The 14,161-nt window shown below is 40.7% G+C and overlaps 1 protein-coding gene across 12 annotated transcripts in view; it reads left to right on the top strand.

The window, feature by feature from the left end:
* The window catches only part of KIAA1217 (KIAA1217 ortholog), a 219,748-nt gene that overhangs the window by 167,572 nt on the left and 38,015 nt on the right, over positions 1-14,161 (top strand). For 11 of the 12 annotated variants that reach the window (XM_063303519.1, XM_063303524.1, XM_063303523.1 and 8 more), the window contains one exon: positions 4,801-5,615. In XM_063303519.1, the coding sequence (XP_063159589.1) occupies positions 4,801-5,615 (815 nt within the window). Of the gene's footprint in view, positions 1-1,410; positions 1,794-4,800; positions 5,616-14,161 lie in introns of those variants that run through there. The other variant, XM_063303521.1, reaches the window with a different exon arrangement.

Raw genomic sequence — 14,161 nt, 5'->3', positions numbered from 1 at the left:
ATAGGTTACGGGTGCAAAATTGCCGTGCCTGAGAGATTATCAACATGGTGTCAACCAATACAATTTTGGGAAGAACTCTGCTGGGCCATTCTAATTTTCCTGAATCAGAGAGCAGCCAGATGCTTCAGGGAGGTTCAGATGCCAGATGTTGTCATGATAAGGATATTAAGATGGCCCCAACCCTGTTGGCTTTCCAGAAGGCCTTGAAAATCTGACTTTGTGCCCGGGCCTGGGATCCCGAGTGTGGGAAGGGCCCCGTTGCATGGTTACGTTAAGACCATGGCTTTTAGATCGCTTGGCTGTATTTATATTTATTTTTAATTTTTTGTTATTGTTTTTATTGTTTTATATCATGACTGTTTTTCTTGTTGTTAGCCACCCAGAGTCACTAGTCTGAGATGGGCGGCAATATAAATTGAATGACTGACTGACTGAATGAATGAATAAACAAATAAATAAGCATCCTGTTGCTAAACTCTCACACCTGGCAATTGGGATATGTGATCTTGAAAACAGAACTTTTTGATTGGTCATTTGTCTCCATGGACTTTTTTTTTTCTTTTTCGGTGTTTGAGCAGATCTTAGTTTAAGGCGCGCACACACACACACACACACACACAAATAAATTACACTAAATAGCCACAGTCTGGGACACAGGGTTCCATTAACTGATTGACTTATGCAAATGTGCTTATCAGTGGGTGTGTCCTCCATTACAGCAACTTTCTCCTACCCAGAGCCCTTAAGATGCATGGGATGACAATTGCCATTATCCCCAACTCATAACCAATGCCCCTACAAGCTGGGAAGCATGAAATTTGCTGTCCAGATCTGGAGGGCCCTGAGATGGAAAGGCTGACCTAAAGCAAGTATTTCTCATCTTCATTAGTTTCCACAGATATCAAGAAGATGACCCGGTTCATATTTTTATTGCTTTATACCTCTCACCCATCAGCCCAACCTATCTGCATGTGTAATGTTCTGTAGATAGGAGTGGAATTGATTTATGGCGACTTCCCAACATTCAGCTGGACAAAGCAGCTAAGGTAACAAGTTAATTAGTAGACAGGTCTCTGGTTTCTGCTGGTGCGGTTAAGAGGCAGGCGGTTTCCCTGTTCATCTGGGCTGCAGATGGAGCAGGCTGTTTGGATTTCTTTTTCTGAAAGCTCCTCTGGAAAATAGGCGGTGATTTTTGTTGGTGGTGTTGCCCAGGCTTCTGGAAGCTTGTGTTTGCTGAAATGTAAACATTTCGAAACATTGTTTTTATTGTGCAATTACTGTAAGGACACTTCTTATTATGGATTTCCCCTCCCACATATACACACAACACACACACACCAAGTCTTGTGGTGATCGTTTGTTTCCTCTCTCTTTGGAAGACCGTATTCTTTACAAATTGTCATGTTCCGTGCTTTTTGTGTGCGTGCCTTACTCAGGGAGCCAATGTGCAATCTGGAATGTTGCAGGGTTTCTGACTGGATGACATGCCAAAGGGTGTTATTTAGTGACTAATTTGCAGGAGGAGGAGAAACTGAGAGGTTGTTGTGGGAGAAAAGTACTCCGGGCTACTGGAGCAGTGCCGTTTGGAGGACTGAGTAGAGCGACAGCAGGACCCGTTTCAGGTCAACCATGAGACTTAAGCCTTCCTTGATACATGCAGTTCTTAAGAAGATGGATGTGGGAACACTGTCTGTCTAGATGGAGACCTTATAGATTGGAAAGCAAAGCATTGCAACATATGGGGTGCAATTTAGTGATTGCCCAGTCTACCAGAAAGACTTGCTTAGTTTAATGTAAGTGGCTTTTTTATTTTTTTGCAGAGAAGAAAAGCTTGGGAGAAGAAATACACTGGTGATTTGGATTGTAAAATCAGTGTGCTGTGCCTTTAGTATTTCTTCAACAAAATCTAACAACAGAAGGAGCTAATAAAAGGGTTTGAGAAAAGTTGATCTAAAAGATGTGTGCCTGAAAAGGATATTGAGTAGAGGGAACAAGGTTGTGTATGTGTAGATCTATAATTAATGGAAAGCTACTCCACTTACAACAATACTATATATTGTTGCTTTTTAAAGGCACCTGGGAAGGGAGACAGCAATCAGTGTATACATTTGCTTAGATCTGAATTTATAATGAAGTTGGTGCAATATGACCAATTGGTATGATGGGTTTTCCTTCTGGGATCGTCAGTTTGGTAAGGGTACTAAATACATATGTGTTAAGAAATGTATCTAAGCACCACATCTGGTTCATATACACCTCCACAAGAACTGATGTGAAATGCAGGTGTATTTTTCAAAAAGAAGCCTCTGGGGCAGTGGGGGATGCATGTATATACATATGGCAATGGAATAATAGAAGTAAGATCTAAACTGTAGTAAATGAAACACTATATAAATATGTGTATGTGTTACATCATACGTGTGTTACATAAAGCAGAAATGGGAAGGTGTTTGAACTTTGTGCATGCTTGTGTATAAAAAGGCTTGGGGCAGATGTGCCAATTCAGCATAAGATGAATGTTCATCTGGATAGAAGTGGGGTGTAGATGTACTGGTCATCAGAAGACTATTATTTCCTACAAGGTGAACTCCTTAGAGGAATAATTTTCTGCCTGACCAGTGGTTGATAACTCAACATGTAAGCTCACGTGTCTGTGTATCATGTTAACTGAGACATCCAGATTGGCCTCAGCTTCCTAGCAGATGTTCTGCAGGTGACACATAATGCATTTTGGCAAGGCTGGTGTGCTGCAGGTGGTTATTATAACCGACAATCCAGAAGTCCTTTCTTTGCTGGAAGTTTATGTGAATTAAAGCAACATTTCAGTCCAATTAGTAAAAAGCAGACAGCTATTCAAAGCAAAGAGGAGTTAATAGACTGGTCAGAAGCTGAATGTAAGTCCTCTGAAAGCATTCTATGTATGTGGGCCGCCCCTGAAATACCCTCGTTTTCTTGTGCTCGCTAACCTAATTAATCTAGAGGTATTGATTGTTGTTGTGGTCAATAATATAATGCTGATTTTTATAACTCCATTGTTTTTAGAAGTGTAGGCCTAAGCAGATATAAATAAACAGTTGAAAGCAAGCAGAGGTAAAAATATGTCCCTTAAATTGGCATATTTATTTATTTATTTATCTATCAAATTTATATGGCCGCCCATCTCACAAGAAGTGACTCTGGATGGCATATAACAAAGATATGAAACAAACATGTTAAAAAAAACAATCATTATTAAAAAGCTAAAAAATCATAAAGCACAGAAGAAATTAGATTAGCAGGGGAACCCCCTCAAGATGAATACATTTCAGAATAAATGCAGATGAGAATATTGATCAACTGCTTACTCTTAAAAACAAAATGGCTGCCCAAGTCTACTGAAGTCAACACTATTCAAACTATTCCTCTAAGTTTGAGATATTTTCTACTGTGGCAGTGGCAACTCTTCTTTCTCTCTCTATGAAGTCATTTTTAAATGACTATGACCCATCAGTCCTATATAGGAAGTACTTGTAGTGGATCGATGGGGTCTGCACTGTATAATGTGTGGAAAAGCCTGAAATGCTTATGTGCACATCACAATGGACTGAGAAGCTTGATTGTGCCGCTTGGTGTTTGTTTTTAATTCTTCATGTCCTGCACCTTTTACCACACCTTACTTCCTGCTTATTTTTGTAGTTGCTGCAGTATTAGTCCTCCAGTGCCTAAGGCTACAAACCTTCACTTTGACCCTTTAGTCACAAGAAGAGTCCTTTGTAGGCCCTGGCTGTGGAAAGGAGTGTAATAGGAACTGTTATTGTATATTCTGGCATGGGAATTGACATCATGATAAAAACAAACTTATGGATGGGGAAGGGAGAGGTTGCAACCCTGTGTTTTGGTAGCAGTGCAGAGAGTCTTGTGATTGCTACACAGTGGGAAACATCCTCTCTCTCTGTTAAAATTGTAGAAAGATGTTTTACTAAGTAAGATCACCATGCGACATGCACCACATCCCAGTGAGATGGATATTATGGGGATTTAACACCAGGGCATTGTGCTTAATTTGCTGCTAAGGTGCTTTGAATCTAACACTATTCTTATTGAGTAAAACATGTGTATAATATTTGTATGCATGGGCAGCAGTTTTGGTTTGGTCGTAGCTGCTGTCCTAGAGAAATAGTTGAAGGCAGAGGACTTCCTCTTCTCCACCCAGTGCAAAGAAGTGTGAGATTTTACCACTAAAAATGTTAGTGGGTTATCACATGAGTGCATAATGGCTGGAAGGGTGCCAAGGAGAAGATCTCATCTCCCATCTTGAATTTTATATTTTATATTTGTATTTACATGTATTTATATTTATGGTTATATTGAACTGTTTTTAGCAATTGTCATTTTTATTATCTGTAAGCCACCCAGAATCATTATATGCAAGAGGGGCGGTAGAGAAATTTAATAATAAATAAATAAATAAATAAAAATAAACTGACCTGGTATGAACTCAGATCTTCAGCACATGCCTAGATGGAGGTCATTCAGTCATTTTTGCTCTCTGGAAGGCAACAAATGGCTATTTGAAATCCAGATAATTTAGCTATAGTAATAAATTACATTGTAGATTTGAAAAATGGACTGTGCCTCTTTTGAGAAAGAGCCTTCAGTACTGTTGATATTTGGCATCAGTTTTCCTACAGCAGTGAATACTATGTATTGAGTATGGTTTTCTATTCTGCAGCTAATGAAAGTTTGACTGATGATGATAATGATGATCTCTTGACCAGCCCAGAACAAATGCCTCTCTAAGTCAGTGTCTTTATCTTGCAGATGCAGAGAGAAATCTTCCAAAATACTTCTCGGCCAGGATCTGTTTCACATCCTCCTCATGCACTTCCAACCTCCCCTCCTCCTACACCAGTGCCACATTCAATGCCCCCTTCTCCATCTCGGATCCCATATAGCAGTGTTAGGCCAGTCAGTGGCCCTGGCAATGCAACCATTCCCCGAGACAGGCTTTCTAACATGACTGCACCACGGTGCATCTCACCGAGCCCTAGTGCCATCTTGGAAAGGAGGGATGTGAAACCAGATGAAGACATGGGCAACAAGACCCTTGCTCTTTTCCGAAATGAGGGGCTCTATGCTGATCCCTATTTGTTCCAGGAGGGCAGGATGAGCATTGCAAGTTCACATACAGGACATCCTCTTGATGTACCCGATCACATCATTGCCTACCATCGTAGCACAATGAGATCTTCAGGCACTTACTGCACTCCTCCTATGCAAACTGAACTTGTGGAGCAATCACTGTATCGACAAAAATCAAGGAAATATCCTGACAGCCATTTGCCAACTCTGAGTTCCAGAACGCCTCCTGCCTCTCCTCACCGAGTGGCTGACATTCGAATGGTAGACATTCATACACACCATAACACCCAAGTGTCACCGCATACCACTCACCTTGACAGGTCATCCCCTGGACGACAGTCTCTCAAGAAGGATCCAGGGACTCCTGTCTTTGTAGAAGGGAAGGCTCGAAATGCCCTAGGTTTATCTGGCATGGCTGAGGTGGCCCCTGTCATTCCTGACAAGAAAGTTTATGGCTATGGAACGGTGGTAATACCAAAAGAGAATGAAACCAGGTAAGACGGAGCAAGATGCTTTGGAGTTAAGCATCTAGAATGTGACCAATCAAGTGAGTGGGTTGCATGAGGGAGATTGAAGAACTGTCATTATGGTTGGCTTTTGACCCAGAGTGGAGGTTTCAAAAGATCTGCACAGAAACGGTATCTTTCTTTTGAAGTCCTGGAATATTCCTTTCAGCAGACACTGACTTCCTTCTACATGTTGCTAGCAGTATTTTGGAAATCACAATGCTGGGCCAAAGTACAGATGCCGCTGAATGTGCCAATTGCAGCCATGTCTAGATTTATTTATTCCATAGCAGATGTGGAGGAAGGATCACATTTTATCTCCATAGCCAAGATTGAAGTTCTGATCCACACACAAACTGCTATTGGCCCTGGGGTGTGGGAGGGGAGCTAAGTTTATAATTGCATGAGGAGGGGTGACTCTCATAGGGATTGAAGGTGGGAAAGGGATAGTTAACTCTCCCTCTACTTCCCCCAAAATGTTCTCCCCCGGTGTGCTCGCTACTATGATTTTTGTTAAAGCAGGTATAGTTGCCAATGATGGATACATTTAGTGATACATTTATTTGCTAATGATTACATAAGATATGGTGGAGACACATTTATAATCAGCATGTGCTGTTTTTCACACTAGTTAATGTCTAATATATATTACACTAGGTTAAGACCCTTCCTAACATAATATAAAGCTGTATCCTAATAGAAAAAAGAAAATAGAAATTTACTGTGTCTTAATGGTATAATTCATAGGATTCCCTTCAATATATATTTCAATTGTTTGTTGAGAAGATGACTAACTGGGTTGTTTTTATGATCTAAAACTAACAACAGAAGAATAAACAGTTGTATCTGGTACTTAATGAGTAAGTATATCATGTTGCATTCAGCATTACATTTTTTTCATTATGGAATCAAGATAAGTTTTTCCTTTCATAATAGTATACCAGTTACCTGTCCCATCTACTAAAAAGCTCAAATTCACATACAAGAATCTAGCATTTTGCTGTTGATACACTCATTTTGAATGGGGGTTGAAAACAGAGAAAGAGAATATGTTACAATAAACAATTTTATATAATAGTTACCTCATGAGAAAAGATTAAAGAATACCTGGGAAATCAGAGGAAACGTATGAATGTTGTTAGAATATTCGGATTCATAATATTCATATTATTTTCAAATCAGTCTCCTGTAAGACGCAGAAGACCCTTTTGTTCAGCCTTGTTTCATGTTTTCAGGAACAAATTTGTGCTACTCAGGCACATTCCTCTTTAGCAAAAAGAGGAAAAAATGTTCTAATTCATTCATTAACTGCAGTGGAGTCTGCAGAAAGGGGGTAAAAAAATTCAACATGGTGATCACAACCATACAATAGAAGCCTCACCCCTTTTTTACATGTATCAGAATCACCATCTGCCAATATGGTAAAATGATAGAAGACTTTTTCCAAGGGAAACAACACCTTTGAGAAAATGAAAAGGTAAATTTTATCAGAGTATCATCTCCTCCTCTCTCCCATTACATGTGAAAGGAGATCAGAACCTCCCATTTCCTGGTCAGACCTTAGGCAGGGGTAAACATGTCTTGTTAGAACCAAGGAGGACCAAACTGAATTTTGATATTCTAGTTGAGGGGTCAGCAAACTTTTTCTATAAAGGGCCAGCTCTGTGGACATGGTCTGCGGGTCAAGGAGCGCAGCAGCCATTAGACGGAGCCAGCCCGCCAGCAAGGAGGCTGCTGATGGAATCCTAGTTGAGATGTTCCATCTGATCCTCTCTATAATACGCTTATTTAAATAATTTGTATGAAGGTGAAATAATTTGCTGGGATCACAGAAGTTTTTAAACAGTTTCAATAAAAAAAGCATAACACATCTGTTCCTAGTGTCGGTTTTGGCTGAACATAAAATAACCCAAATAGACTCTATGGAGCAAAAGAATTACTAAAATGTGAGGTAGAACGTTTGAGGCATGTCAGTAGAGAAGAGATAATACCCAGTATATGTTAACAATCTATCATGTTTCAGAAGTTTTACTTTGATTTCCTCCCCCACCCCTTTGGTAGGCTCTTTGGTCATTTCCTTGTAGTTACTCAAGTACAAAGATATTCCTTACTTATGAACTGCAGTATTTTCCAAATGTCAGCCTGAAGAATATGAGAATCAGAAGGTGGAGAGATGAAAAGAGATGATCAGATCATCTGAGCCCCGGTGGGATAGTCAGACAGCCACTTTCAAATAGCCTAGATTGGAAAACAACAGAGCAGGGAGTTTCATGGGATAAGCCTGTCCTACTTGGTTCTAGAACTGCAGAGAATTCTGAGATTTAGTGATAAGATCTGGGGTCAGTATCCCTGCAGTCTCATTTCTAATCACCAGAGTAACATAGTTCACACACATCACTAAGCTATTGTGCTGTTTACAATTACGTTTGAACCATCCTCTCTAGCTTGTTGGACAAATCATGTGAGCTTTTTTAAAATCCTGGTTTGCTGTTACGTGCAAAGGCAGTCCTATTGCCTGATGTCAGTGGCCCCCACTTTGACCATCTGGATGATTGACGTTTTCCATCCTCAGTAACTAATTCCAGATTTCTAAGGTCATTATTATGACATTATTGTGCCGTTGGCTACATTATGGGATAGAAAGGATTGCTCTGGGACAATAAACTGGGGGTTTCCTTTAGAAATTGCCAGGGTAATTGCTTGCAGAGGCAATTGTGTATCCATTGAACTTGCCATCCACCTCTAGCTAACAGAGCTTCATTCCTTTTCAGAGACAATTGCCTCAGATCCCGGAAGTTGGATCTGCTATTAACATTTAACGTTGCCTAAGAGCCTTTAAGCAAACCTTATAAAACGTTCACTCGGGAGGCTTCTGTGCATTCTTATGAAATTGGTAGTGATAAATAGAGCATTTTCCTAATGGCGTTTCTCAACATAAAGACTCGTTCAAATGCAGCACTGGGTAAACTTTTACAGCCCCCTTCCCTGTGAGCAACGGTTTGCAAGAACCTTCTGTGGCTGTGGAGCCATTTAGAAAGATTCTTTGGAGCACAAATTTTCTGTGATTTCATATAGTGACCAACCTAGGAAACATAAAGTTTTCAAGGTTTTAATTATAATTATATAATACGGTAAGAGCAGTTTGCTTTGCAGTGGAGTGACATAGCAAATGCAAAACAGATGGTAATTCTGGTTTTTCACAGGCTGTCAGTCCCTTCAAAGCTAAGGGCTGAAACCGACAAGATGCGTACCAGCCTTTCCCATGTGATACCTTACAGATGTGTTGAACTCCAAGTCCCAGAATTCCCAGCTAAATTGGGAAGAGTTCTTTAGGGCACCGGCTGCAACTTTAGTCCATAAAAAACAAGTACCTATAAAGAAGTCTATGGCCAACCATGAGCTGAGATTAATGTCAGATTGAATTAGTCTGTAATGGGTCCTCTAAATGGGAATGGGTGGATGGGAATAAGTGCTGTCCTGGCTCATCTCTTCATGCCAAAACATGACCTTTGTTCCTAAATCAACATTTCTTCATCTCCCTGTTGCTCTCTAAGAAGCCCTCCAGATAGACCATGAGTGTAATTTATATCAGAATAAAAAAAAAAATTGGAAACTTTCATTAATAATGCAAATGAGGCTTCTGCAAATTTCATGTAATCTGTGAGAAGCATCATCTTTGTTTAATCAGAGCCCATCCACACCAAGACTAATGAGCATATGAACTTGAATGCAGGATTTTACAATTGACATTGTAGTTTATATCTCTTATCAACTTGAGTTGTCTTTTCTTCAGTGTAAATATTAAAACAAAGGAAGAGAAATCTAACACACTTCTGAGAATAGGAAATGGCATAGAAGCATCGCTTAGATAATTTTAAAGTCCAATGTGGGGATCAGTTTAATCAAATGTAATGACCTGTTCTAAATTATCTTTGGCTAGTTAAGACAGGAAAATGGTTATCCCACACCAAATATTACAGACATCTTTTTTTAAAAAAAGATGCTGCCAATAATAAAGATAGGTCTCCAAACTGTCTTCTCAGAGATATACAGAAGCCTGGCTCATGTCCAGGTTTGGGGGCTTCTACCACAATAGTCTTCTTTAAAAAATGATGAATTGTTTGATTGATTATATACTATCAAGTTGGTGTCAACTCTTAGTGACCACATGGATAGACCTTCACCAGGATGATTTGTCCACAACCTGACCCTTTAGATCTCCCAATGGTGTACCCATAACTGCTGCAATCTAATCCATCCACCTTGCTGATGGTGGTCCATTTCTTCTGTTTCCCTCCACCTTTCTCACTGTTACAGACTTCTCAAGAAAGCTAAGTCTTCATATAATGTGTCCAAAATATAAGGAATATAATAATAAGAGAGAGAGGAAATTTGATTTTTTTAAATTAAAAAACAATAGGAAAGGTGTAAAAGTTCTAAATTTGAGCCCCTCTTTGTATTTAAGGCACATTCAATTTAATCCCTGTTATTGAGGCTTAAGAGGGATGTGATTTGAAATGGTTCTGCTTTTCCAAATCCAAAGGCACATTTTTAGATACCATCAGCAGGAAAAAAAAAGGGGGGGAGAACTGTGGCAGAATAAATCTGCTTAGAATGTAGGAAAAATATCCAAAATTTACTTCACAGTCCAGAATGTGTTGCTTTGATTTTTCCCTACCACCTGTGACTGACCATCTTCAGCCTTTATTGGAAAGATAGCAGACTTGAAGATGGCAGAACAGTATGAAAGAATGCTCTTTCATACTGTTCTTCAAAATTACTTCTGATTTTGCCTGATCTGAAGCAAGAAGGACAGTTTTTTGTTCTTTCTTAATATGCTGGTCAGTCTTGGTTGAAGGGCGAGCCTCTTCTACCACAGTGCTCCATTCCTCAATCTCTCAATTTTTCATTTCTCAGAAGGAACTTACATACCAACCTCAAAGGTGGCTCATGAAAGAGGCAGGTATTTTTGATGGTACGCTGCTGCAGCGAAGGAAGGTGTATTTGGATTTTGGTCAGCATTTTGCATTGGCTTGGTGTAGAAGCAATTAACAGCTCCTCCTTATCAGCAATTAACAGCTCCTACATTTTAGCCATTTTAGTTCGACATTTTAGCCTTTGGCTCTGTAATAAGGGGAATGGCACCCTCAGGGTCAAACCATCCCCTCTCTCTGAGGCCCTTTGGTTCTGAGGTAACTCAGGCCTGGGGGTGAGGAGCAACTAGAAAAGTAGGTCCCTTTTCTGCCCCCTCCCCCCCCAGTTAAAAATCTATTTCTCCCTTCCCCACCAGCCCTCTGGTGAACCAGGAAGGGGATTGAAGGAGAAATCTTTGCCCCATCCCAGGTCTGGCTAAACTGCAAGAAGGGAAACCGAACAAAAACGGGGGGAATCTGTAGCTCAGCCAAGTTGAGGCAAGGGCTAGAAGGCCACCAGTCAACTCCAGGATTTAAACAAAAACCAACTTTATGAAAGGTATCAAAAGAAGAGAGGGTACTACCCATAACACACAGTTTAAAAAAAGATAATTAAAAAAAACCCTAGCACAATTCTAACTATAGCTAAACACCATTTCCAACCTTGCCTGAGGCAACCCCCTCATCTAAGACTCCAGCCAACTCTCTCCAAAGACCCCCAAAACTCTGCCTGCTCCAAGCCTATAGAACCCTCTTCTTTCCTTTATTGGCTCTTGGGGGTCAGGTGACTCCCTCTAGGCACATATGGCTGGTTTGTGATTTAAAGGGCCAGCTGCAGGGCAGCTCACTGTGGCCAGTGATCTGGATGGTAAGGGTTAGAGATAGCAGAGTTTTCTATATTACGTTGCTCCAGACAGTGGGAGCTGGATTTGAAATAGCCCAGGAGTCCAAAGGGAGTTGGAAATGGAGCTCTTTTGGAGGGCGTTTGGGACTTGATGCCTGATTTTGGATTCTTTGGTTTTTGTATATTCCAGGTTTTTTATTATTTTAATCGGTCCATAGATGTCTTAATAATTCATGTATCCCTGCAGAACTGTCAAGAGTCCAATGGGCTTGCAGTGGGATAGAAACATAAATAGCTACCATCTAGTGAGCATCTGTATTTTTGCAGTCCAGTAGTTCTGGTAGCCATATGTGAGTTGCAGTCAAAATACTAGAGAGCATCAGGTTTCATGTAGAAAGCTCCAAATACATCTCCATTTAAGAGGAGAGACCAAGAAAGACTCTGAGCTGTGACCCTGGAAAGCCACCACCAGCCAAACTAAACAATAATGGTTGGGATATATCTCAGCATCTAACCTGGCTCTATAGAGAAGTGTTTCTCAACTGTGGCAACTTTAAGACGTGAGGACTTCAACTCCCAGAATTCCTCAGCCATTATGGCTGGCTGAGGAATTCTGGGAGTTGAAGTCCACACATCTTAAAGTTGCCAAGGTTGAGAAACACTGCTGTAGAGGATCAGAAAATGTTATTTGTTCATTAATTACATTTATGCCACTATTTCTTCAGGGAGCTCTCATTTTGTCCTCCAACCTTATGAGGTAGGTTAGACCGGAGGTTCATAACTGTCTGAAGAACATTTCCATTTTTTGACTGATCAGGGATTTGAATGTGGATTTCCTAGTCCCAGTCCAACATTTTGAGCATGACAATACTTTGATTTCCAAAATGCAGATGATGCTGAACTACAAGCATGGCTGGTGATGAGGGATTCTGGGAGTTGTTGTTCAGCAACATCTGGAGAGCCACAGGTTCCTGATCCTTAAGCTCTTGGGTGTCAGGGTTGGCAAATACTTATTTTCTGCTCAAGGCCCTGAGAGCTGTTGGCAGTCAGGGGTGAGCTCCCGTTGCTAGTCCCAGCTCCTGCTCACCTAGCAGTTCGAAAACATGCAAATGTGAGTAGATCAATAGGTACCGCTTTGGCAGGAAGGTAACAGCGTTCCGTGTTGTCATGCTGGCCACATGACCCGGAAAAGTGTCTACGGACAACGCCGGCTCTAAGGCTTAGAAACGGAGATGAGCACCGCCCCCTAGAGTCGGACACGACTGGACTTTACGTCAAGGGAAACCTTTACCTTTACCTTAGAAGAGAATAGGAGAAAATAAATGGCAATGAATATAACTGAGACAGAATTAGTATTTTACTCACTATTGCTACAGCTAAAAAAAGAAAGGAGTAAGAAGCGAGTAGAGAATCACAACTTGGTGCTATGGCTGCTTTGGCTCCTGCTCAAAGATCTTTCCTTCCCTGTTCTATCACTGAAGGATGGAATGGCATGATTTCAATGCTATTCTTTCAGTGTTTTCGTTATGCAGTAAACATTTTTATTACACAATTACTTACTGTAGATTAAGTGCATGCAGTAAATAGATTGGCAGTAAGTTGCCTGTGTAACTTCAGCTTGGGTTTGTTTAAATTTTGGTTCAAAGATGGTCAGTGTTGAAGTAAATCGTGATCTGTTCAGCACCAGGACTGTATAACATTTGGGGTTCTTGCCCTATTTTCAGTGGAAGTAAGCTACCAGGATACTCCAGGAAATAAAGCCAGACTGCTCACTTGAGGGAACGATATTAAAGGCAAAACTGAAATACTTTGGCCACATAATGAGAAGACAGGACACCCTGGAGAAGATGCTGATGCTGGGGAGAGTGGAGGGCAAAAGGAAGAGGGGCCGACCAAGGGCAAGATGGATGGATGATATTCTAGAGGTGACGGACTCGTCCCTGGGGGAGCTGGGGGTGTTGACAACTGGCAGGAAGCTCTGGCGTGGGCTGGTCCATGAAGTCACAAGGAGTCGGAAACGACTAAACGGATAACAAGCTACCAGGAAGACCGAAGCATGAGAGTTGAGGGACTGATAATGACAGCAGTAAACAGAAAAATAAGACAGCAGTGGAAGTGAAAGCATGAAGAGTCTGGAACTGGGGTCATTCAGAAATAATTTTGATCGAACCAGTGGAAGGAGTAGGGCTTAGATTGGGAAAAATCTATTGAACAGAATGGATTATTGCTCAATGTGGGTAAAGCAAGACAAGGCAAGGATGAGCCATTACCATCAAAGAACGGTCTTACAGAATCCATGTTTATGAATTCATTAGTATTCAGGGTGCCACCAGGAATCTCTGTGGGTTTTGTTGCAGCAGACTAACACAGCTACCTCTCCAGGCATAAGAAAAACAGATTTCTAATCAGGACCAACAGATAGTCCTGACCCAGAAGTCTTTTCAAGTGTCAGGGATATCACTTGATCTGCTCTCCTGGGATTGATTGTGCGAACTTTTGGGGTATGTGATGTATACGTGGAAACTTTTTGGGGATGGATGATACAACCTTTTAAGAACAACATTCCAAAAAATGCTCAGGGGAAAAAATCTTGAGTTCATTTAAATTCAATTGAAATAAAAAAAGATCTAAATATAGATCATTAAAGATTCAGATTCATTAAATAATCCTCCTGTGTTTCTTAATTTCTTCCCTTTGTCATACTGAAATGTGTAATTTGGCCACAACCTTTGCTGAAGGGCTCTATTCAGTGTCACAGGTTATTTACCTGCCTTGAT

The sequence above is a fragment of the Candoia aspera genome, chromosome 4 (genome assembly GCF_035149785.1).
Source record: "Candoia aspera isolate rCanAsp1 chromosome 4, rCanAsp1.hap2, whole genome shotgun sequence".
Taxonomy (NCBI): domain Eukaryota; kingdom Metazoa; phylum Chordata; class Lepidosauria; order Squamata; family Boidae; genus Candoia; species Candoia aspera.
This window is presented reverse-complemented; position numbering and strand designations above follow the sequence as displayed.